General features: G+C 36.1%; 1 protein-coding gene across 7 annotated transcripts in view; it reads right to left on the bottom strand.

Annotated features, from left to right (window-relative positions):
• FAT1 (FAT atypical cadherin 1) overlaps positions 1-26,267 on the bottom strand; it is a 108,158-nt gene that overhangs the window by 17,416 nt on the left and 64,475 nt on the right. For 5 of the 7 annotated variants that reach the window (XR_009746968.1, XM_061473751.1, XM_061473762.1 and 2 more), the window contains exons 7-18: positions 25,583-25,651; positions 23,477-23,616; positions 15,450-15,725; positions 15,020-15,230; positions 9,440-13,507; positions 8,692-8,888; positions 7,100-7,253; positions 5,350-5,583; positions 3,686-4,075; positions 2,270-2,484; positions 1,721-1,858; positions 1,277-1,420 (exon numbers count right to left, since the gene is read on the bottom strand). Coding sequence is in view for 6 of the 7 variants with exons in the window: in XM_061473751.1 (XP_061329735.1) it covers positions 1,277-1,420; positions 1,721-1,858; positions 2,270-2,484; positions 3,686-4,075; positions 5,350-5,583; positions 7,100-7,253; positions 8,692-8,888; positions 9,440-13,507; positions 15,020-15,230; positions 15,450-15,725; positions 23,477-23,616; positions 25,583-25,651 (6,236 nt within the window). In the remaining variant the exon portion in view is untranslated. The remainder of the gene's footprint in view (positions 1-1,276; positions 1,421-1,720; positions 1,859-2,269; positions 2,485-3,685; positions 4,076-5,349; positions 5,584-7,099; positions 7,254-8,691; positions 8,889-9,439; positions 13,508-15,019; positions 15,231-15,449; positions 15,726-23,476; positions 23,617-25,582; positions 25,652-26,267) is intronic. The other 2 variants (XM_061473773.1, XM_061473805.1) reach the window with 1 other exon arrangement.

The raw sequence follows: 26,267 nt of genomic DNA, 5'->3' as shown, positions 1-26,267 counted from the left end.
CTGAACACAGTTGTGGGTGCTACAGCCACAGTCCAATTAAAATATGAAATCCAGGTTTTAAAATTTGCATCATAAAAATCCCTTCAAGTCTGCATCATGTGGGTGCCTGAGGTTTCATGGACACTTCACACACCTTGATCTATCATGTATCTGATACAAGGTAAGGGGGGGGGGGGGGGGGGGTGTAACAGGTAAGATTAACTTGTAGCACTCCTCCCAGAATATTCAGGCTATACTGTATTGACCAGATTTTTTTCTATGTCTACACACACATGTATTTTAAATGCGGAAATGTAGAAGCCTTATCGTGAAGGCTCCTACAAGCATACTCTGTTCTTGAGAGAGCAACTCAAGTTAATTATCAGATTTGCAGCTGAAGCTTTATTTCGCCTTCAGTAAAACAGAGAGAGACCATCATTTTAAAACACAAATATTTACATTTGGACATCTAAAGTAATTTGATTTTCATAATAACCAAGCACATTTCCAACTGTGTCCAAATGTGTCCATCTCCAATACATCAGGAAATGCACACTTGCATTCTTGGGCAACTCCTTCAGCTTTTTCTCTGCTACCCTCATATTGGGACAGGCTGATATGAATGAACTATAAAACATGAGGTCTTCCTTTTTAATTGAGTAAGGGAAGCATCACAGACATTGGTTATATAGTATACAGTTTGAGGGGCTACATTAATTAACATTCACTTCAAGAAAGATTGTAACTGGGGAAAGCAAAATACCAGTGACAATCTTCTGTTTCTTGTTTGTTTGTTTTTTAACTAACAAACAAACAAACCAGTAAGATTCAGGATATCTTACTTGAATACACTATATACGTCGCATAGAGATATATCAACTTGTCCTCTTTTGGAGAGCTATCTTTACAAATCACATACATGGTCTCAATTGCTTCAATAGGTATCTAAACTGTCTTTTTCAAAGCAGTAACTCTAAGATTAAAAATAGTGAAATTATTATGTATTTTAACCTACTGTATGATGTAAGAATGTTATAAATGCAGTCTATAATATACATACATGTACACAAACTATGTGAAAAAAGAACATGCTCAACTTGCAATGTAAGTTTCTAAATAGACTACACAATATGAATTTTGTAACCCTTAACTCTTATTCAGCTAAGCACTCTCACTGGCAATCTTAAATAATTAAAAATACAGAAGAATGAAATTGAAGCATTAGGTTTTCAAACCTTGAAGTCACAAATTAATACTCCAATATTACTGTTCTGACTACTCCACTCTCTATATTTACCTGGATGATAACACTATAGTTTCCTTTTGAGAATACTGGAGGATTGTCATTTACATCAGAAACATCAATGTTAACTGCAGTTGTGTTAAGTCTTGGTGGGTTTCCATTATCTGAAGCTTGAACTGTCAAGGTATAGCCTGAAATCTAAAAAATAATAATTAAAAAAATTCAAACATTGACTAAGGAGTGAAAAAATAGCAAACTCAACTTTTAAGGAAGAAATTTAGTGCAAATCCCCAATAAAGCTTGCTTTCATGTATTTAATCCTTTCTTTTCCTCCCTGCTGCCAAAAAGCACTGACATAAATAGATGCTTTCACATTATTACAGCTATATTAATTTTGGAACATCAGATGGAGATTTACAAATGTAATAAAAATATACTGGTCATCAATTATGTACAGCAAAACTAATCCCAACTGCTCAAAAAGGATCAAAACCTTACCTTTTCTCTGTCTAGAAGTTTAGTCACTTTTATTTCACCCCTTGTGGGGTCAATCGTAAAAGGATTTCCCTGATTGCCATCTACAATTGCATAGTGAATTCGGTTGTTTGAAGGTCCATCAGCATCATCTGCCATAACCTAAGGGACATTACAGTCTCATGTAAAACAGGTCGAAATAGACTTTATCACATTTCAGATAAACTCATCCTGAAGATCAGCACAGCTAGCTTTGTCTAATACATTTCATAGTTCTCCAGATAAATGTCACCCAAATAGAATGTACCAACATCATTCAATTTCCTGAACTACTTCTGAAAATTGAGGCATGTTCTCAAGAAAAGAACACAAATATATCACAAAATACCAACTATTTTCCCATAGCATCTCAAGTCCTTTGTTCTGAAACTTTTTGAAATGAAATTTTCCATTCTCTCAGTGGCAAACTTATCTATTCGTTTATGTCCATCTTCAAATCAGTATTAATTCCTTCAAGACTGAAAGCATGATTGCTATGACAGGGTATTTCAAAGGAATAAACCCAATACGTACGGTAATGACTGATTGTTCAAGCATAGAATCTTCACTGATTACTGCAGTGTAAGTGTCTTGGCTGAACACGGGAGTATTGTCATTGATATCTGTTACATTAATATTCACTGTTACAACATCACTTAATGAAGGTGTGCCTCCGTCTGTGGCTTCCACTGTCAAGTAGTACTCATGAGAACTTTCATAATCCAAGCTCTCAATGACAAAAATGGCTCCTAGGGAAGAAAAGTAAAAAGGTGAAAAGTTCCTGCTATTACCACAAAAGACTCTCACTTTAAAATCACCTGATTTATACTTTGTAAAGAAAGAAATGAAGAAAAATTAAAAAAGTATTTTAAAAAAAATCTCCTTTTCTTAATTTTCAATTTAAATTCAGCAAAAATATGAAATGACCTTTAATTTTATTTTCCTTGCAACCAGCATTGATGTCATGATGCATGAAGAGGTGGCAAGAGAAGTGTCTGACCATGATTTCTGATTGATGGAAATATCTGAGTTAAAACGTGAGCTTTTAACTGGCTAAAGATGGTGCAGACCGTAACATACATGCTGATTTGCTGCTGGAAAAGTGTCTTCTTGGAACCTTTTTCCTCTTTTCAATATGTGAAGAAGTTAAACTGGCAAAGTACTTCTACAGCACAGTACTAGCATGCACACTGTAAAAAACAACTGGAAGAACTGCATTTTAATTACGCTGGTATAGATGACTACTATTAACCTTTGGGTAGAAATCTTTTCTAAAACAACAAACTTTACCAGGAATTAACTCTAGAAAACTCTTCTTTAGAGCCAGAGAAGAAAACAAGACTAGAAGTGAGATGTATATTGATCCTCAACAATTTAACTAACAATTATCACTAACAAGGAAAACTTCTCCATAGAACCTAAATGCTTCCTGAGACTAAATCTGACTAACATGCAAGCCTAAAATCTCCACCGTCATGGTGGATATATTACGGAACAGAATATTCCAACCTCTCTTTAGTGCTGTATCAAACTCCTTTAGAACTAATGTCTTCATGGACTAATAACTAATTTTTCCCATCAATTTAATTTCTGATCTTTTACCACGTCTGGCCACTCATTCTGATTATACAGCTTTTATGAAAAGACTATTATGCTTCCATTATTACAGAACTATGTTTCTCCATCCCCTCTGCCCCCAAGATGGGGAATATTCCAGCTAGGTAACCCTTACTCTTGCCAGCTAAATGAATCTAACCCAAATAACAATAAATAGCGACAGCAAATAAAGTTCCTATTCTACATTTTACTGCACTCCTCTAATGTGTGCTGATAAAATGGGTGAACAGACAGTAGCACACAGATTATACATATTTGGCTGAATTACCGTAAAACAGTATGGCACTATGTGCTTGGTTAGCCTGAAGTATATTCATGGTTGTAATCTGTTACCTGTTGTTGAATCGATGCTGAATTTTCCATGTTCATTGCCACTGACTATTGAGTATGTGATTTCAGCATTGGCTTCAATGTCCCTGCTTGCAGCATAGATCTGGAGAACTTCAGTTCCAACCAAAATGTCCTCTGATACATTTGCACTATATTCCCTGTGCTCAAATACAGGTGGATTATCATTTATATCCAAAACTGAAACTATAAGACTACTTGTTGAAGACAGTCTTCTAGGTAAACCTTCATCTGTAGCCTTCAAAGTTAGAGTGTACACAGCTTGTAATTCCCGATCCAAAGGCTTCTCCAACCGAATTATTCCAGAGAATTCATCAATAGAGAACTGGCCCTCTGCAGAGCTCACCAATGAATAATGGATTTTACGGTTCATCCCTACATTTTGAAAACAATTGCAAAGCATGAAGCAGCCATTAAAGTACACCAACATAATAACAGATCTCATAGTTATAGAAATAAAACATGCATGCTAAATATTACCTTCATGTTAAAAGTAAATTTCAGCGAGAGTTAAAGGCTCTTGTGAAGGACTGAATGATTACTGAAAAGATGTAATCTGATTTAAAAAAATAAGCTGACGCTTCATTGCACTGATTTTCTGCCACATAAAAAATCATAGAGCATGGTTCTGCTTCAGCCACAGTACTAGCTAATATGAAACGATTAGTAATATAAATCTAATTATAACTTACAAACAACAGCATCTGCTTAGCAGGCTTATAAATAACGCAGAAGGATATAGGAGAGTTAGGCTGCATCAAATAACTAGACTCAATACCAGTAAGTTTATTTAAGAACCATGTCCCCAGATTAAGAGAAACATGATTTTTGGCAACCTTCCTGTACACAACAAAGAAATTGAAAGCTTGTAGGCTTCTGGGCCAAGTATTTTGTTCTTCCTGAGCCTCAAAGATCAGTAAAGTGTGAAAACATTTGTCTGATATCTTCCAATTCAACAACCTAGCTTTATCCTAGCACAAAGCAGGTTGTTTGTTTCATGAGACTAAGGCAACAATTAATTAATGCTATTTGATTAATAAAATGATGATATATGGAAATCCTACACCTTTAAAAAAGGTTGTATTCCTTACAAGAAAGCCTAGAGAACAAACTCTTTCTAATGTAGTTTTCAGTTCATGTTTACTTAAATACTTGTATCTACACAGTGAAGATAAAGAGAAAGCAAAAATCTTAACAGGGTAGCATATGAAGAAAGCTGCAATCAATCAGGGTTGTCTTCATGGTATGATCACTGATGGCTAGCCTGAGAAGCACCCATTCAAAAATTTATGAACACACATTACATGAACTGATATGGTTTGATATTCCTTTCACTTATACTAGGAATAAAAGGCTGGGCCTAACATGTTTTAACATTGATAGCTTATCACACTAAAAATGTCCTGGATTTTGTCCCTCTTCCTCCTCTTCTTTTTTTGCAGAGACACAAAAGGACTATCATGCAATTCTGTCGCACTTGGAAATCAGGTGTTACATGATTTAGTAGACCTAAATATATCTTTCAGGAATCTAATCCAGCGTGGTACTAAACATTTATCAGTTCTACCGAAAGACTTAACACCTCTCAGGATAAGACTAAATAAATAACTTTGAGACCATGACAAAAGTATCAATCAAAGAATGCATACCTGCATCTCCATCTATTGCCTGCACTCTTGTCAAAAGGGTTTTAGGCTCTGTGTTTTCAAATACTGTAATGGAGTAAGGATCAGCTGTAAACTCCGGGGCATTATCATTCACATCTTCCAGAGTCAGAATAATATTAGATTGGCAGAATCTTCCTCCTCCATCTGTGGCTTTCATTAGAAGATAATAAACTGCTTGCTGCTCACGATCAAGTGGCATTAATGTTTTCAGTTCACCTATAAAGACAGTAACATACATAAGCTGATGCAACTTGCAAGACTTTAGTATCCTAACATTTTCTTCTAAAATCTCTGCACACAGAAAAATGAAAAAAAAATACTTCTTTTCGACAGTAATTTCATCAGTGGCTAAGTCAGCATCTGTACTGCGCTAATGAGCTGCTCTTTGAGCAAAGAGTGTCAGTGGACTGTTATTTCAGCTTTTCAAGATTAAATACTAAAATCCTCTGCCTTTTTTCCAAAAGCCTCTGGAGCAGAAATTAGCTATAGTAAAACTACCTGATGGTGCAGAAAGGGAGAGAATATATATTCATGCACAAATCCATCTGGTTTTGTGTAAAGAGAATTAAAATATTAGAACTCTGGCTTTAACAAAATTCAAGGTAAAATCCACATGCGATTTTCGTGGGCTATTTAGTTGTGTTCCTTCCACAGCTATTGAGCTGACTCCCCTCCTCTAACATTCAGTAAATGAACAGAACTATTCACACTATCAAATATAACTTACCACTACGGACAAACCTCTGGAAATCTAACAAATACTTTCTTTCCAGAGTGACAGAAAACATGGTGACAGACACAATGTGCAGCCATTGCCTCCTTTTAAACAATTCAAAAAAGTATCCTGAAACACTGTTTATGAGTATTCTCATAAACTCATTTGCCAATCTGAATTTATTAAATAACATGTCATCACAGCACACAGGCGACATTCAAATTGAAAAAAAAAAAAAACAAACCACCCAAAACAACAGTGAGAAAGATCATTCTCATTTATTTTGCCACTGAAGTATTCTCATCTCCTTCTCCATATTTCCACTGTATCTTTCTATTTTTCTTATTTTCTTATTCTTACTTTCTTATTTGTATTTTCTTATTTACTTATTTTTTTAATATTGTTTACTACTCCCTTCTACTGCTTGTCTAATGCTGCCTGCAGAGAACAGGATTTTGGCGTTAGCTTTGACTTTGTTATAATCCAGAAGACAGGAATGCCTTGAAAACCAAAGTCAGGCAAGTTAAATGTTATTCTCCTTCATATAATGCTTCTAAAACTGGAGGCACTTTTGGTGTTTAGTATGAAAAGGAAGTTTGTTGCTCCTTCTAACCTCATCCCATTTAATATGACAAACCAAATGCTGACAAAGAGAATCTGAATGAAGATATTTTCAATTATAAACCATTACTGCTATTAGTGAGTATATACTGAATACACAATGAATATAAAAGGTAAAAAAATTTATAGCATACAATTAGTCAAGTCACTTCAACATGGAAGCTTCTGGCTTTAGAACAATTACCGTATTTAGTTCCTCATATATTAAAATACTAGCTTTTTCAATATATTATTAGCATTTGTGTTGTAGAAACTTTTCAAACAGTTATATAATAAAATAACCCTTACTGGAAAGCTTAAAGTACTGATATTTATGTATGTCTTAATGTAATCTTACAACATTCTATAAACTGAGGTGATGATTAGAATTTTGCATAGTGTATAAAGTATTGTTACCTGTGTCTGGAGTGAGTCTGAATTTTTCTGCTCCTGTGCCATGCAGTGTATAAGTAATTTCTGCATTGGAACGAATATCTGCGTCTGTAGCAGATACCTGCATTATCAGTTTGCCAGGAAGTGCATCCTCAGGAACAGAATCAGTGTATAAAGCCTGCAAGATTTTAAAGTTACATTGAAAGACTAAACATATGAAGTAGTAGAGCTTGGAAAGGGATGGGGAAGAAGGAAAGACAGATGAGATAATATCCCATTTGGGTGTCTGGTAACATATGAAATGAAACAGAGGATGAAATACCTGCAAATAAAAAGAATTTCTCATTTTCTAATTAATTAGCTCACATTTGTTAGGTTATTCAGAAAGGTAATTAATACTGCAACCATAGGGACTCCTGAATATCACTGCATAGCTAAGAACTCTAAACACTTGTAACTGATTAACTGATAATTAAATGCATTCCTGTAACAGGAGTTATAAATTTTTGGTAACTGCATCTTTTTCTTTTTTGGTAAATTTCTAGGTCTGACTCAATCTAGAAGAAACTGATACCTGTCTTTTTTGTAAGGAATAAAAAGTTTTCAGTTTAGTTAAAAACTAAGAAGAAAACAATCCAGAATTTAAAGGCACTACGCACTCTTACACTCATCCATGTCAGGGATGCACAGTAAATTAGAAGGACTGAGCCTTCTAACACCAATATTAACAAAATTGAAAGTCTAAAACCACTGACATACCAGTAGATGTAACTGCAGTTGTTTATACGGAGGTAACCAACACAAACTAAAAAAAAAACAAAAGAATTAAATGCTCACTATATACTTGATGCTTCCCAGAACAAGAAAAGATTTCCACCTGCTAACATGAAGTTTGTGTTGAAAGATAGCTATGAAAAGTCCAAATGTGCTAAAGTAAAAAACAAAGAAGCTGACCATGAAAAAGCAGGGCTTTCTCATAAGGCAACTGCACATCTTACATGAGCCCATCTTTCTGGTTTGTGGGGTGTTATTTTTGGTTTGGGTTTTTTTTTTTCTTCCCATTCTTTGTTTTTCATGTCCATTTGTGCAGGCTATCAAATCTGGCATGGTAGATAGCTTTGTAACAGGAAAATGTTTACCGATTACGTATTTTTGGTGCTGTTGAGTGCAGCTGCAGAATAATATTCCAGTCTTTTCAACTCTTTTATCAGAAGAAATGCACAAATACATCAACTAAGTGATGGTATACAGCCTTCTTTGAGACTTCGCTTCCTTCAGAAAATGGAGCATATAAGCTATTATGGCTGCAGCTTAAAACAATTCCGTTTGGAAAAGCATGCATTAACACAGGAGAAACGTACCACAACTCTCCTTATACTCTTCAAATATCCATTAAGTGTTAAAAATACATCAATGAATCGTATTTGAATTTTTATTTATGAAGCCTGCCCATGAAGTAACTTTCCTTTGACAACAGTCTACCTTAATAGTCCAAATTTCTGTTACCAACATAAAAAGAATTGCTATTTGTCAGTATCCTGAGAAGCAATTTCATGAAAATTTCAGATTTTATGTATCGAAGCAGCTGGACATGAAGATACCAAGACTATGCCTACCTTTTCACAAACAGGGCTATTATCATTAGCATCAAGGACTTTAACCTCCACCACAGCTTTAGTTGCAAAGGTCCCATCAGTAGCTGTAATATTTAGAAGGTAATTATCCTTCTCTTCCCTGTCCAAAGGCTTTTTGACATAGACCTTCCATTCATTCTGTATATTTTCAATAGCAAACTGTCCCAAGGGATCACCTCCTGAAATACAAAAAGAAACATTTAATTAAAGAGAGAAATTGCTACTATTACTAGATCAACATTAAGTTATACTTACAGAGGAAAAAAAGGTAAATGCAAATAAGCAACACTCTCTGTGGTGTTACAGGGAAATAGCTTCATTTTCCAGCTAGAAATAATCAGAAGATGCTCATACAATGAACATCTGTAACAACACTGTATCAAGACATATGCTAAAAACTAATAAAAAAACACCATTGGAAATTAATAGCGATTATTTTGTGAAATTTCTTTCATTAGTTAACTCACCACTAATTTAAGTATATTTATAAAATAAAATTTGATATGCAAGTGAACAACAAATGTAGGAAGGCATTTTAAGCAAGGCATACATGAAATGGACAGCCAAAGATCTCTTTTCTAAAACTCTTTTTCCCCCTAAGTTTTTAATGTTCATATTAAGGCACAGACCATTTTTCTTTGAAGCTCTATGGTTTCAAATACTTTTCAATATCTCACATCATTCCAGGACCACTCAAATGATTATTCTGTCATTATTCAAAAAGATTTACCTGTAATGTAATAGAAGACTTGTTTATTGGCTTCTTCTGTATCAGCATCAGTTGTACTCAAGATGGCAATTACCCCATCAGGAGGGTCATCCTCACTGACTGTTCCTTTATATATCTCTGCAGTAAAGCGTGGTGGATTGTCATTCACATCTGTAACAGTAACTTCAATCACAGCCGTAGAAGACAGTTGAACTTTTTCACCCCGATCAGATGCAATCACTGTGACTTTGTATTTGTCTCGTTTCTCATGGTCAAGTTCTTTGAGAGTGGTAACCCAGCCAGTTTCCATGCTCATAGCAAAGGACTCTATAACATCTAGTTCTTGAGAAGGATCCAAGCTGTATGTAACCTGCCCATTGAGCCCAGAATCCAAGTCAGTTCCTTTAATCTGGATGACTCTTGTTCCAGCTGGCATGTTTTCTACAATGAATGCTTCATAAGGATTGGACTCCAAAACTGGTCTGTTATCATTTGCATCTTTTACCTGAATGCTTACCTCTACTGAGGAAACAACTTTATAATCTTCATTTGCATACTGTGCTTGAACTGAGAACTGGTACCATTTAGTTGTTTCATGATCAAGATTCTTATCAAGTTTCAACTGTCCAGTCTGTCGGTCAATCACAAAAAAAGCATCTCTATTGCTTTCAGGAGTGTTCCCTTTAATCAGACTATATACTAAAGTCTGATTATGCTCTGCTTTGATAACATCTATCTCAGTTCCAATTGGAATGTCCTCAGAAACTGTGTAAGAATAAAATGGCTCCGAAAATTTTGGAAGAGGCACTTCTGGTGGGAGTATTCTAGCATAGACAGGAACAACTGACTCTTTTTGGGGGGATCCACCATCAACTGCTCTAACAAAGAAGGTCAGAAACTCATTTTCTAAACCAATTAAGCTTTCTTTTGTAGTAATTATGCCAGACAATGAGTCAATTTCTAAATTCTCTTTAACATTTTCAGACTGTGCTTCAATAGAGTATGTGATATCTGCATTTGTACCCTCATCAGCATCAGATGCCCAGACTTTAACGACAGAAGTACCCCGTGGAACATCAGATCCAATATTTACTTCATACTCTGTCACTCGGAATTGAGGAGCGTTATCATTGACATCTGTAAGTATTACATTAACAGTACAGAAAGCAACTTTTCCCCCTGAATCTTTGGCCATTAAACTAATGGCAATTACTTTTTCTGCTTGTGTTTCACGGTCAAGCTTTTTAGAAGTAAATATCTGTCCTCTCTCATTTGTATAAAACCTATCTTTGGCAAAGTCATTCACAATGTGGTAAGTGATGCGGCCATATGTACCAGAATCTTCATCAGTTGCTTTAACTTCAGTCACTGAAGTATGCAATGGAGCGTTTTCAGCTAGTTCAACCTCATATTCATTCTGGCTGAAAACAGGACTGTGCATATTGGCACTGGTTACAGTTACATGGACTTGGGCTGAGCTTCTGAAGACCCCATCAGAAACAGACACATTAAGATTATAATGTGACTTTAGTGTCTGTCTGCGTAGGTTTGATATGGTGATAATGCCGGTTTTACTATTAATTACAAAATTCTTCTGGTCATTGCCTGTCAGAATGGAGTATTCCAGCTTGTCAACATCTGAACTATCTGCATCTGATGCTTGCACACATGTCACAAAATGCCCTCGGGGAGCCAGTTCACTAATCTTAGCTTCATAAAGCAACTGGTTAAAAACAGGAGGGTTATCATTGAGATTGGTTACATCAACAGTTACAATGGTATCACTGCTCAACGGCAGCATGCCGCCATCTATGGCCCTTATTAGTAACTTGTGCTGTTTAATTTGTTCATAGTCCAAAGTTCTTGCTGTAAGAATGAGTCCAGTGCTGCTATCTATGTGGAAGTAGTCATGACTTTCACTATTATCCTCAACCAAGTGATAGGAAATCCCCCTGTTTGTTCCAGAATCAGCATCTGTAGCACTCACTTGTACAACAGATGTTCCAATGACAGACGCCTCAGAAAGGGTTGCAGTGTAAGTTTGCTCTGTAAACACAGGATGATTATCATTGATGTCTTCCACTATGATGTCTACAAACACATCAGCGTGGGCCCCTGTTAGGGAGTCTGTTGCTCGAACACTCAGTTTGTAGGCTGGATGAGATTCAAAGTCAAGAAGGGCAACGACATTTATAACTCCAGTGTTGAAGTTGATAGTGAACTGATTGAAAGGATCTCCACCTGTGATGCTGTAAAACACCTTAAGTCCTTCTGGGCTGTTTGCTTGTACATGTACCACAGGACTATGGAGCTGAATGTTTTCTGGTATCTCTGCACTATAGAAAGGTTTTTCGAAAACTGGCATGGCTTTACTCATAACTGTAACTGGGACTGTAACTTCAGCAGAAAATGCAGGGTCTCCTCCATCTTTTGCCACTACTGTGACCAGATACTCCTTGTTTAGTGTATCTGGTTCAAACTTCTTCTTCAGGGAGATTTCACCAGTGGGATCAATTTGGAAATGTTCATGATGTTCTTTGAGATAATAATGCACCTCTCCATTTCTCCCTGTATCTTTATCTACTGCAGTGACACGCTGAATAACATGGCCTACTTCAGAGTCTACTTTAACAACAGCATAATATGGAAGACTGACAAAAAATGGAGCATTATCATTTACATCTTCCACTGTGACTTTAACTACAATGTGTGCAACAACTGATGGTCTATATTCCTCTGTCACTTCTACAACCACATCAAAAGATTCTTGCTGTTCACGATCAAACGGTATTCCTGTTGTTGAAAGGACTCCAGAAGTTGGGCTTATTTTAAATCTGCTGTCTGGATTTAGGATATGGTAAAACAAAGGCTCATTTATTTGATTTCCTATAGCAGTAACAACAGCTATTGTTTTTGCCTCTGTGGAATTCTCCTGCACTGTTGCAGAGTAAGAACTCTGTGTGAACTTCAGCTGGCTTGCCTTGCTTTCTTTCACATTAATTTTTACAGATGCAGTGCTTGCAAATTTGCCATCAGATGCTCTCACTGTTAATTCATATCTGCTTCTTAACTGAGTTGTATTTTGCACTGTTATATCTCCAGTCTTAGGGTTTATTGAAAATTTTTCTCCGATGTTGCCTTCAATAATGGAATAAATTAATTGTGAAAAAATGCCTGAATCAGCATCAGTGGCATTTACGCTGATGACTTCCACGCCTTTATAGGTTGGAACCAACATGGATGTCTCGTACAACTCTCTTGAAAACACAGGAGGACAGTCATTGATGTCAATTACATAAATAGTAACATTAGCTGCATATTCTGCGTATAAATGTGATATCCCCATATCATGTACTTGCACTGAAAAGTGGAAAATATTTGTCTCCTCATAGTCCAGACTCATGACTGTCCAAATGGCACCAGTGCTAGAATCAATGGCAAAATACTTGCGGACAGATGGTTCAACAATTTGATAAACAAGCAAAGCATTAGATTCTTTATCAGCATCTGTAGCTCGAATTACTAATGGAATATTCTTGTCAGTCAGAACCACACTGTTAATTGAAGCTGATTCACTGATGAGTCCTGTATATTCAGCCTGCATAAAAACTGGTGGATTATCATTCTCATCCCGAAGATGTACTAAAACTGTTGCATTAGTGGACAAGCCAGCCATGTTTGTTCCTTGCACAGTCAGAGTGTAAACAGGCAAAGTTTCAAAATCAAGTACCTTCTGAGAAACAATGACACCGGAGTTTGGATTGATAGCAAAGGCATCACCTATATTACCATCTTTTATTTCAAAGACTACAGAAGACTGACTGTATGCTGTAACAATTCCAACAAAACTACCAATGCTGGCACTTTCACTGATTTCTGCAGAATATTCTTTGGCTGTGAATTTTGGTGAGGCATTATCAGAAACCGTGACAAAGATATGTACAGAGGTCACTTCACTCAGTGGAGGATCTCCTTTGTCTGTAGCTTTTACCATCAGGTTGTATTCTTCCTGGTTACTACGATCTAATTCCTTTGCAGTTCTAATCATACCCAAAATGGGATCTAAAGAGAAGGAATTTCCAATATTCCCTGTGAAGAAAAAGAAAGTAATTAAGAGGTATACAGAACTTCAAGGATGATTGTTTATTTAGCTAAATACTAAAAGAGAGAACACACTGAATAGTAAAGTTTCTTAGTTTTGTTTGATAAACATTTGTTAGCCTCTCTAGAAAGCTTTCTGTTATCGAGAGCAGTAATTCTAAGTTTGTTTGTGGAAACATTACATAAACCAGTTAGCAAATCTATCCAAGCCTTGAAAATAAATGGAGAAAAATGGTTTAATTTTCCATTAAGAAAAATTAAAAAGATAAGTATTTTTCAGGTTTCAACATTATAAATTCTGTATTTTCTTCAAATTATCTTTGTCACTTGGTTCATGTATAAGCCAAATAAAATACCTACTGAAGCTGAAAGAGAATTATACTCAGAAATTAACATTAGTGCAATACAAGTTACATTTTATAATCTAAAATAAGTAGACTGCTTTGAAAAAAGGTGCTTTAATGAATTCATACTTGGCAACCTTAGTTGCTTATGCAAGTATTGTTTAAATCACTGCTTCAAAAATAAACTTCCTGAATTGGACCAATAATTACCTCTTTCCTAGCTTCCTATTAACACATAGGGAAGTTACTCCCTGTGAAAGTATTAGAAAAAAAAAAACCAAAACTACCCTCTGAGGGTTAGCACCTGCCATTTGATAAATGCCTGTTTTCTGTGCATTTTCAAATATATAGCTGAACTATACTGCATACAATATTCAGTTCATCTACTAACTATGGCAAGATTTACATTTTACTTCCTTAAAAAAAACACATTACTAAAGCCATGTTCTCAGCACGGAAAAAAATCATTAAGAACTTCTGAGTAGGCAAGGGGGGGGTGGGGGGTGGTGTGGTTTTTTGTTTGGGTTTGGTTTTTTTTTTTAGTGGAGGCTCTAAACATAGTGGTATTCTTAGAATATCCCAATACAAATCTAAGCAAACATTACAAGCATTTAAGGAATGTTCCTTCCATATGCTTAGAAAATCAATTATAATGCTTTTACCACTCAGTAGATCACAGTCCTGTAAACCAAACCTCCTAAGTCTTACATTTATTCACACACAAAATTAGATGAATGGAAGAAAGCACTTGTCTCAGGCTCTTACTCTTTCTATGAAACCCTTGCTTTGCTTATGCCACAGAACATCGCTTACATTACCAAAAAAGAATGCTTTTTAGATCTGATTTTAATGCTTCTGTAATTTCTAAAGAACACTCCCCTCTTAAGGGTTGAAAGGTAGTTTTTTCTTCTACTACTACTAAAATGTTCTAAATGTATCTAAAGGATAATACAAATAGCTAAGGGAGGGAGATGACTATTTGCCATTGTAGTCTTCTTTTAAATGCTGAGGCTGTATCTTAAATACCTCTCACAGAATACAACAGGTACACCTGTAGTGCCTTCTTTTTTATAGCTATTTTTAACATGCCTACAGTTGAAATAAAGTATCAGCAAGCATAGTTTCAAATAAACTGAAGATGTAATAGTCAATATACCTGATTCAATAGAGTACACAATTTCTGCATTTTTTCCTTTGTCCTTATCTAATGCTGTAACTTGAAGTACTGCTGATCCAACAGCTGCTGACTCGTACACCCGTCCTTCATTGGAAGAGCTGGTGAACCATGGAGCGTGATCATTTGTGTCACTAACATTAATGACGATTCTAGCATAGTTGCGCTTTACAGGGACATCTTGGTCTCGAACCTGAAGCAGTTAGCATATTACTAGTAATTAGCACTGTTATTTTAGTAGTTCATCAAATATTCATAATAATTCAAGGTTTAATCTGTACCAATCACAGAGACAAAGACTGCACACAAATTAAACATACAAATAAATGCTTTAATTAAGGGGACAAATTCAAAAGACATTAAAAAAGATCTGTTTGTTACTGGCTACAGAATATAATTTGTGTTTATTTACCATTATTGTAAGAATATGCTGGTTCATGGTCTCATGATCCAGTTTTTCTGAAGTATAAAGAGAGCCAGTTCCAGGGTCCAGACGAAATTTTTTAAGACTGATGGGATCAGTGCTGCCCTGAATAGTATAAATCAGTTTATTCTTCTCATCTCTGTCTGTGGCACTGACTTGCAGAATTTCTGTCTCTGGCATGGTGTCTTCAGGTATAACAACTTCATATTTTGAAGCAGAAAACCAAGGCCTATGATTATTTGTGTCTATAACTTTGATGTACACCTGAAATGATACAATGGGAAGGGGGAAGAATTGATGATACTTGGGAAACAGAGATGAAAAGAGGACATTTTATTAAAAATCAGACCATAACACTGAAATAATTCCACCTCAAGGCAATCTTTCTTTCAGGGACAGGATAAGATCTAAGAGGTGTAGAGAAGAAGAATCTCACTAAACCTGTATCTGCCTCACCTTTCCCAAAGTCAAACCAGAAATCTATACAATCAAAAATACCTTAGGTAAGGTATCTTGAAGGGAATTATTTTTGTCTAAAGCATGATGAAAAAGAACTTATCAGTAATTTTGGAATAAAACCAAGAAAAATAAAATTATCTCAGTCTGGGTTCCAGGGTGGGTAAAATTCTTTTTATTTGTGCAAATTTGGAATTCTAAGCAATGCTTTCCAAGGCAGTGGATACACTGTACCTCCCCTTGCTCTCATGTGGAAGCAATCTTCTTTCATTCCTTACATTTCCAAGTCCAGGCAAGAACATAAAATTGTGGAATTCCCACGAAATTATATTATTTCAAAGAACCACAGGTATTGCTTGCTCTTCTTCAACAATTTAGCTCAATCTCTGCATAGGTAATTGGTCACACCATTTTTCTGGAGTTACAGTTAAATTAACTTTGATGCTTCAAATTGTGCTTTCCCACAGAAATTCAGCTGGGTTCACTTATGTGCTATGCAGGCAATGATCTCTTTGAATCATAATGTTCACTGAAACCACACAATATCCCTGCACACCACTTGCCCTTCACAGCACTGAACTCTTGTACAGAAAGAGTAAGACACTCAGCCACCATCCTGTTCCATCAGCAGTGATAATGTTAAACAAGCAACAGTAATGCAGAGGAGCTGGCAGGTAGGCAGCAAAGCCCCCAGAACACATGGCTAAATTCAAGTTCTTTATGTGCTGCACATACAGCCATGCTTTTAGCCACTCAAAGGTTAGCTGCATTGTATAAATTAACTGCCATCAACACATGTTTAAAAGTACTTATCAAAAGTGGGTTAGATTACTCTTTGGAGATACTTATCGTTTCCCATTGATACCTGGTAGAGTCTAGAAATAAAATATAATGCAGTAGAAATCAGATTAGATGAATCCTGATGGTGGTAAGTAATAAAGAAATGTCATGCATTTTGCTACAGGAAAAGAAAACTTCCTCAACTTCAACCTTGCAAAACTAGAATCTTATGTTAAAACTTTTACCAAGGAAAAACAGATGCTGAGTGTATCAACAGGAGTCATACTGAGTCTTCTCAAAAAGTGGGATATTGCCCACTCTGGCACCTGAAATAACTGTCACCAGAAAGACTGTTTACACTGACAGTTTTACCTGGATAATATTAAAAGAACAGATAAGCATATAAAACGGAATATAGGAACAGAGTTGAGGTGACAGATGTGGAATCTCAAGTCAGAAGACACATATGGAATAAAAAGCCAGGTAAGGAACAAAAAAGGATTTAAGTTTGTAAGTTTATTCGAAACAATCCGTTATTTAACAATGCCACCAGGAAATATAAAGAGCAATCAAGGAGAAGGAAAGCCCATACCAGATTACAATTTTGCCTCAGTCTTATTCACCAAGAACAATAGGGAGCATGACCCTGCACAAAACAAACTAAAAATGAAACACTGCAAAGCAGTGATGCTGCAATAAACCTCTAAGTGGACACAAATCACCAAGATGGGAGCCACTCCCAGGTTCTGCTGGACTGCAGGATAAAAAAACCACAAAACTGAAAAACCCCATGATAATCCTCCTAATATAACACACTGTTAATAACACTGAGCTCCACCTCCAGAGCGCCAGTCAGGGTGGAGAGGGAAGCACACATATGTATGTGTGGACACACTGGTGTGTGCACACACACGTGCCTTTAACTTTTTTAGCAGATGTAGTCCTAAGCATTGCAGGTCTCTGAGCCATAATCCAATACATGGTACCTTTAGGGAAATATTCATAAATGTTGGTAGTTTTTTAATATTTGAAACAGTCTGACAGGATAAATGCAAAACTGCAGAGGAAAACTCTGCCTACCACCTAGATTTCCTAGAAAATGCAAGAAATAGGAAATGAACTAATCATTTGGCACATTGATAAAAATCCTTGCAAGATGTTGCTATGGAAACTAAGGAGTTTGGTTTTGTCATGAATTAGAAACTGATTAAAGGAACAGAGTTGGAACAAATATTGATTTTTAGTGGGGAGAAAAATCAATGGTAGGTGATCCAGGACACATATTAGGTCAAGTTTTTAAATACATTCACTAATAAAATCAAGCAGAAAATGAACAGCAAGAATCAAAAGAACATGACCTTAAATATGCAATTCTTTTATCATAAGCACAGTTGTTGGTTTAAATCCTGTATAAATAAAATACATTTTAAGGCATCTTGGAAGAAGAAATATGGAAGGGTCCAATGCAGTCAGTCACTGAGCATTTTAGTAAAAACAGATGCTCACGGAACACTGGTGCTCCTGAATATGAAAAATGAAACCAAACGAAGATAGTCAACAAATAAAAAAAAAAAGGAGGTGGGGACCTGAAAACCCCAAACCTCAACACAAATAAAACTACAGAAATATTTTTGTATAAATAAAAGGTTAAAAGACTGTATACAATTACAACACTTAATTAATGGATACTATGCTTTCAAAATGAACACACTGACAATTTTTTAAATCAATTCCCACTCTCTCGAAAGATTATTAATTTCACACTCAGAATAGCAGTAAGTGAAAAGAGAAAGTGTCAAATTTTATAGATTTAAATAAAACCTGCTGTTTAAGCTCATACCTATTTCCCCTCTGATAATGTTTCTTTACACCCCTCTGCAGACTCTGGTGGATAAGGCTGATGTGAATTGATGGGCACCCTTTTGATAACTCGGCTAACTGCATGCTGGTCTGTTTTAATAAGGGAAGCAGCAGGCATGGGGCAAGGAATTACTCCCCTCTATTTGATACTCACTGGTGGGACTCTAGATCCACTAGAGTTTTGGACACTTCAGTCCAAAAGAGATCCTGACAAACTTAAACCCAGTGAAGGCCTACTAAAATCAATGGGGATCTAAAAGCTCTCCATCCACTGTGTAAAGGGAGTGCTGCTGGAAAGAAAGCCAGACTCTTCTCAGAGATGCACAGTGAAAGGACACTCCCAAGCTCCAATAAGGGAAAATACAGAAAGCCTAAGAAAAGAATATTTTTCAAGGAGGGTTGTTAAACACTAATGTAAAAGCAGGTCCAAGGAAAAGCTGCCATGCCCTGTCATCCCAGGTACTTAGAACCTGACAAGTCCCTGAGCAACTTGATCCAGCTTTGCAATCGGCACTACTTTAAGCAGGAGTTTTAACTAGATGAACTCCAGCAGCTCTTTCCTATCTAAACTGTTAAATAAATGCAGTAAGGAAGCGCTACTTTCAAGACAGGGACTGTTACCAATGTTAAGTGACAGGTGTTAGATGTGCATTTTCCTTTTAAATGTAAAAGGATCAAATTTTCATACAAAATTGTTAAGGCCTTCATATTACATGAAAGGCACCTGAAGTAATAATATTAAGTGCAATTTTAAAGATTGACACAGAAGAATACGGGTTTGCAAACCTGAGAAAAAAGTACAAGAGCTTGTGTTATTCTAAAGTAACATGTATAATACAATAAAACCAGCTATTGAGCATTTCTCAATGAAATCATGAGATTAAATTTAAATGAAATAGACTATCTCCTAAGAAAGAAGTTGCACATTAAAAGAGCACACTACAGAAAAGTTTAACCTTACTGGAACATGTGATCTCCAAGACAACAATGGTCTGGAACTGAAAAAACTTGACTTGTCTTGCAGAGCTATACAAGGACTGTGTTGCACAACTGCTCTCTATTCACAGATCTCATGGAGAGCAATATAGCCTGGCTACACAGACAGAGAACACAGCAGCCCAGGATTATTTAGGGGAAGTATTTGAGCTCTACTAATTAATTGATAGGTAAAACCTAAATTTCCATAGGAAAGCATTAATTACTAGCAGCCTATAGCAGAGAGATGTGCTTTGACAAAACATACTCAGTTTTTAATATCTGAACTTGTTCCTTTGGACTGTTTTAATCTAATTTTTCATTTGCTGATTCTATGTGGAATTTAAAATCTCCTCCTCTCTCCATTCATAATTATACTTACATTGATATGTTTATAATATTTTATATAAACAAAAAAGTTATATTATCCAGAGATAATATAACTGAATTCCAGCTCTAAAATGACTCTGTGGAGCAGTGTGGTGATGGCAACCAAAAATACACATTTAATCAATGAAGAATATTCAGTCCTTCATTCCCAAAACATAATATCCATATGCATTTTGCATAAAGCAAGATTAAATATTCTGCAACAGCACAGCAAAAGGTAAAATCCTGCAATTACCTTTAAACCATCTTAAGTAATACTTCTGGCAAAAAAAGAAAAAAAATGATAGACTTAGCAATGACTGCAAGGGGCTACAGCTAGAAACAGGATATTCATTTTTCGTTTCCCCCAAAATGCAACTCAATAGTTCATATATTGCCACTTACAGCCTGTCAATAGCCTTTTCTATTTCAGACAAAAAGAGAATAAAATAAAAACGTAAGTACATCGAGTTATATTTTTAATGATACTCCTTCCTAGTATGACACTAGTAATCTCTAACATCATCTGTCAAACACCACTACTGTAGGCCTGGAATTTGTTTGCCCTTGCTTTGCATCATGCATTTGGCATTTAGATGGATGCAAAAATCTAACAGACTCCACGCCTACTACTGCTGTATTTTTCAAAAAAGCTATTTAACTGAAGTCCTGAAGGAGTCAAATGCTCTACAGATGTTAATGGCCTGAGGCCAGCAAATGCCTTCTAGTTTAAAGTCAGATTCAATACATTGCTTTCACATAATAAGATTTTCTTTTCTTGTCCCCCTCCCCAATGTCTTGAAAATGTAATTTCCTTTTTCAAATTAAATGTAAAATTATTTAAACTGCTGTTAATCAAGGTCTGTTAAATTGTTTACTGTGTTTCCAATGTTTACAGCAATTACTTTGTAAGCTAAAAGCTGTGTGTATGGCATATTGTTGAGCCTAATGTATGCACTCAGTATGCAGAATTTCTTTTGCCTGTCACTCCATTTTAACTGCTCTCAATTTATCAGCTTTCAGAAGAATCCAACACCACATCAACACTCAAACTGTAATCATTATTATTTCAGCAGTGAGTAATGGAATTTACACACTGGCAGCCATAAATCATACCTTCAACTTGGATTTCCTAACAACATTTTTAAATTCCCTGAAGTTAAGCCTCATCTGAAATGCATCTTCTCAACAATAGCCCTGAAGGCTACCTTAACAGAGTAGTCCATTTGGGTGGGCCAGAAGTTACAGGGGAGATAAGAGAATCAGTTAAAATCAGGAGTTTCTTCATGCATCAACAATTGTAGAGTTTGAACTAATCAATGCTCCTCCATCTATATACCACAGTAATGTGAGACTCAAAACAGCAAGAGCATTACTTGTATTTATGCCACCAGAAGGGGAAAAACGAAGACAACGCGAAGGAAGTCTTTGTGCTCTCCTGTAACAGAAACCACAGCCTCTAATCCTGCCAACTCTAGCTGAGAGGAAAGACACGAAAGAAAATCATGCAAAAAACAATCAGAGACAGTAAATTTGAGACTACTACTCCAATTCTTGTGCAGAAGATTGCTGTGGTAAATGTTGATATTGTTCACTCAGCTTTACAAAATTCTAAAATAACAAATTCATTTAAAGAAATTGGACAAAAGCTACACTGTGCACTTCAAGAATCACATAACCCAGAGGAAGAGAAGGGGTGAGGGTTAAAGTATTTTTGTGACCTTCCAATTCTTGGTTGTTCTAGAAGACAAAGCAGATTATGGTTGAACTGTGACAGCTCAGGACGCCTGCACAAATTCAGCTATATAAGCAGCAACACTGGATAGAATATCTGTAGTCATCAAGACCAAATATTCAGCCTTTACTAGCCCCCAGGCTACCTCAACACACTCTGCATGGTGGCATTTTTGACTGCATTCTTGGGGCTGGGGAGAGTGGGTGTGGAAAGCCTATTGCTGTCTTTCTCACTTTCCTGGCAAAAGGAATTCTCTTTAGCCGATTTGGATTTCTTTCATTATTTCTTTCTCTCTCCCCATCCCCCATTCCCCCCCCCCCCCCCCCCAAGTAATTGATGCCTTTTATCCAGCATTCTGTAATTAGTAGAAATGAATCTGCTCAGTATTTTTACTACAACTAGGCAATAAATTTAAAGAAGGATTCTCCAAACCTTTCATGGTGTTTATCAGCACCAGAAGCAATGGCACCACAGCTATGATAGCTGCAAGTTCTGACTGGGGGACATGTTGTTGTGTTTGGAGATTTATGGTCTAGAATATCACTCTCAACTGTCACCATTAAAGGAAAAGGCAGCTCTCAGAGGAAACTGCTAACTCTGCAATCCTCTACTATTGAATTTAGTCTACTTGACCTATCAAGCCTCTAGACTTTCAGCCAGCTCAATAAAGATGCTGTTTCAAATCCTAAACATTGACAAGAAACATCTTTCCCTCTGGCCAAAAGGAGGAAGACAAGATATAAGGCATTAGAAAAGATGTCAGGAAACCATGCATACTGCACAAGAGTTCAACAAGAAATTGCATTCATAACACAGATTTCCATTACAGAAAAGACAGCAGTAACCTACTTATTACTCTTTGAGGTCCTGAGGGGTAGATCAGTGACAGGGGTAGGTAAGAAAGACACATCACTGTCTCAATCCAATAGTCTTAAATCAGTAAATAGTTTTCTTTCTGTTTGCAAGAAAACTGGAGCCTGTCTAAGCTCCTGGCTCCATTCACAATCAACCTCAGCTAAACCTTACTTCCAAACATACTCAAGGTCTGGGTGGGGAAAACAAACTAGATGAGAAAAAACAGCAGAAATACACATCATAACCTACTTTACTATAAGTTATTTCCAGTAGTGTCACAAAAGGCTTCTGCCTCAAAGTGAACTTACTAGTTCAACTGAAAATAACTGCCACCACTATTAAAACTTAGTAAAGAGGTAATTTGAAAAGATTTGGTTTGTCTAAGATTGCTGCTATCTGGACAGTGTTTAACAATCTCTACCTTCACTGAAGCTACAAGAAAGTACTCAGAAATATACACAGAGATGGTATCACCTAAACCTTGCTTCTGTATGTACACTATACAGAAGGAGCAGCTCAGTTTCATAAAATGGTACTTGTACATTGTACTGTCATTCACAGATCTTGGGTGGAGAGAACCAAGCAACCTTAAAATGGTTGTCTTTTAAATTTCAAGTGAAGTAACCATATTATTTGGTGATTCTGGGGGAGCTGGATAAAGAGAAATAATCCAGATAAGAAGTATTAATCCTTTTCTTGTGAATAAATCATGCAAGGAAGGGTTTAGTTTATGTTTTAATTTATTTAGCTCATGTAGGAACATGATACAACTTAAAAGCTGCTGATTCAGACTACAGCATAGGAACACATAACCTTCCACCTGGACTGCCAAACATGTCTCCAAGAATATAAGAATCCACTTTTCTTTCAGAGTCACAAACCTATATAAAAAAAATTCATTGTCCAGGGAGAAAATTCAATACCCTCCCCACCCCCCAGCTACAAATTCCTTCTTCTATATGTGCTTCATTAGGAAGTCCATTACCTGGGTGCTGATAGATCTGGTTCCATCTGTTGCCTCTACTGTCAAGTTGTAATTTGACTTCTGTTCTGCATCAAGAGGTCTAGCGACAATGATAGTTCCAGTACCCTTGTCCACATCAAATCGACTGTCATAGTTGCCACCTTGTTCAGGAAATTGGGAGAGGAATAAGTTCATAAAACACAGCACTGTTTCATTGTTTTCATGTATGATCATGGTCTGTCTTCAAATGCTTAATGAAGGTGGAGCTATACACACATATATATACACACTTATTTTAAAACTTTTTTTTTTTTTTATTTTTCTGATAATGTGATGTGCTCCTACTTACAGATATTTAAAACTGCATAGTTTTGGACAAAGCTGATTTGTCTGGCTCATGGAAAGTTAGCAGGTGGATCCTTAGCAAGATTCTCCACTTTTTTTTTTTTTTTAACCAGAATTTAAAGATTTCAAATAGCAGGAAACTGAGAATTACTGTGTGAAATTTGATAGCTTCTTTCTAGCAGACTGCCAGGCTAATTAGGGGAAAAAACTACTTTGTAAGAAATTTAATGAAAATCCCAAATCATTACACAGTCAAATTTGTGTCTTTTGGATAAGAGCAAATTACTATAATCATATATGACTATGGATAAGGCTAAAAAAGCTACAGTACTTGAAAGGATTCTCATCTTAATGCCAAGTATCTGAAGAACTCACTATCTTATTTATGCCTACTGAGATAAGCAGGACACAGACGAGCGCTAAATTTTAAATGTCCAGTGTTTAAATGTGGACAAGCTCCTTCTCTGAAGCAAATTATCTTAACTCCCCTTGTGAAACTTTTAAATTAGCATTTGAAATAGTTAAATAACTGTATAGAGCAATAGGTACACTTAACTGTTTAAACATTTAATTGATCATCATCATGCCACCCCAAGCAGACTGTCATGAGAATACAATGTCCATTAAGTCCAAATATTGTTAGCAATGATAAATACTGCCATTTAACTACAATTGCTTTAGACCTCTCAATAAACTGCCTGAAATAGAGAAATCAATTTTTATTTGGTCAAGCCAGTGCTAGATATGGCAAACCAATTTCTCCTAATTATGTGCATGTGTTTTTCTAATTATGTTTTACAAGGATAGTGTTCAGATATCCAAGTGCCTTATTATCTTTTTAAGAGTTTTTACATGTTATGCTTTATAAATCACTAAATGCCTTTTGCAAAAAGCCAAGACTAGAAGTGAGAGGGTGAAGTTCCAAAGGCTGCAAATTTATACTTAATTCAAGAAAGAACAGCAATTACTGAAACAGGCCCCCATTCACATGTAAAAAGGAATTCACCTTTAGAAGGTCCCATTGCATGACAGACATATCAGTTTAGGAAAGATGGGCTGGATTCTGCTTCAATGGATTTAAGATATTTGATGACAAAGATAATTCAATCTTCCTAGTTTCATTGAAAGCCAGTTCCTTTAACTGGCCCATCAGTAGTTTCTGAATCACACAAATGGATATGAGCTGGACAGCATAAAAGGCAGCCACTTTTTAAAATTTATTTTTCATTTTTTTAACAGGTGTATATGCAATTCTTTTAATGGGCTTTGTGCAAGACAGCAGCTTCAGAAAGCGAGTTTTATAGCTGGCATGCAATACCAGTTACCCATGTCTCAATGAAGTCATCTCCATTTTAAGGGAAGAGTAGGATGAATGAATATGAATCTGTTCATTCCGTTTCCCTGATACAAAGACCAGCTCTATAACCAACTTTTTTTGTTTGTTTGTTTTGTTCCTTATCAAGGAAATCACGAAGATCTTGCCTGATTTTTGTAGTAGTGTTGACATCTGGTAATCCGTTGAAGCAGAATTCAACCCAAGCTTCTGCATCTGGTACACGGAAAGTGTAACAGCACCAGTTTTGGCCAAAGCCAAAACTGGATGCTCTGAATTGATGCTGTATAAATGTAATGATGACAAAACAAAACAAAAACGAACCTGTCACAAATGCAACCGTGAGCACTTTGATTTCCGAAGGGTTAATAAAATAAATATTTTATAAATGTACGCTTTCATTTCAGATCTCATAATCTGGTAATAAATTATGTGATCTCAGCAGATACCTTCTGCTGTACAGTTCAGGTCACAAGCCATCTGAAAGATGTAAAATACTTCACTAGCAAGCTTGTCTCCTGGCTCAGCCAAAAAGAAAGAAAGCATGGAAAGCAAGCACAGAACACAAAGGAAAGCTGTCAATCAAATTAATTCATGCTATTAGAAACAGTAAAAGAGGGCAGTAAAGACACTGCCTGTAAGAGTAGCCAATAACTTCACAACATGATCACATATCAAACTTTCTGAAACAGTTTTACTAAGAAAGCAGTCAAAATAAAATGGTTTATTTTACAGCGCATGGACAAGTTCTGCTCTTTCCCCTTACAGAGTTTATGTTTCTTTTTAAAAATAGCAGAAAATGTCATCTATTTTCTGTGCTAAGCATACAATAAAAATTCTCTAAATGTCCAAATTGTGTTGCATGCTTAGAAGGAGCAAATCAAAATCATACTATCATCAGAATTCTGTTCAGATGTACATACTGTTCAGAGTGCACAGCAACTGAATACAACTAAAAGACAATAGAAAAGTACTTCCCCAATCTAATTAACAAGTTTTTCTAATAAGAGACCCCAGGAAATGTCATTTGCTGTATCACAGTATCACACAGTATGCTAGAGATTGGAAGGGACCTCAAAAGATCATCTAGTCCAATCCCCCTGTACTCTCTGGAAACTCTTAAGACCTTCTATC

The sequence above is a fragment of the Pezoporus flaviventris genome, unplaced genomic scaffold (genome assembly GCF_033815535.1).
Source record: "Pezoporus flaviventris isolate CSIRO_AGI_PZ_B2104156 unplaced genomic scaffold, CSIRO_AGI_Pfla_v1 ptg000002l, whole genome shotgun sequence".
NCBI classification, from domain to species: domain Eukaryota; kingdom Metazoa; phylum Chordata; class Aves; order Psittaciformes; family Psittacidae; genus Pezoporus; species Pezoporus flaviventris.
The sequence above is the reverse complement of the archived record's forward strand: the minus strand, read 5'-3'. Positions and strand labels throughout refer to the sequence as shown.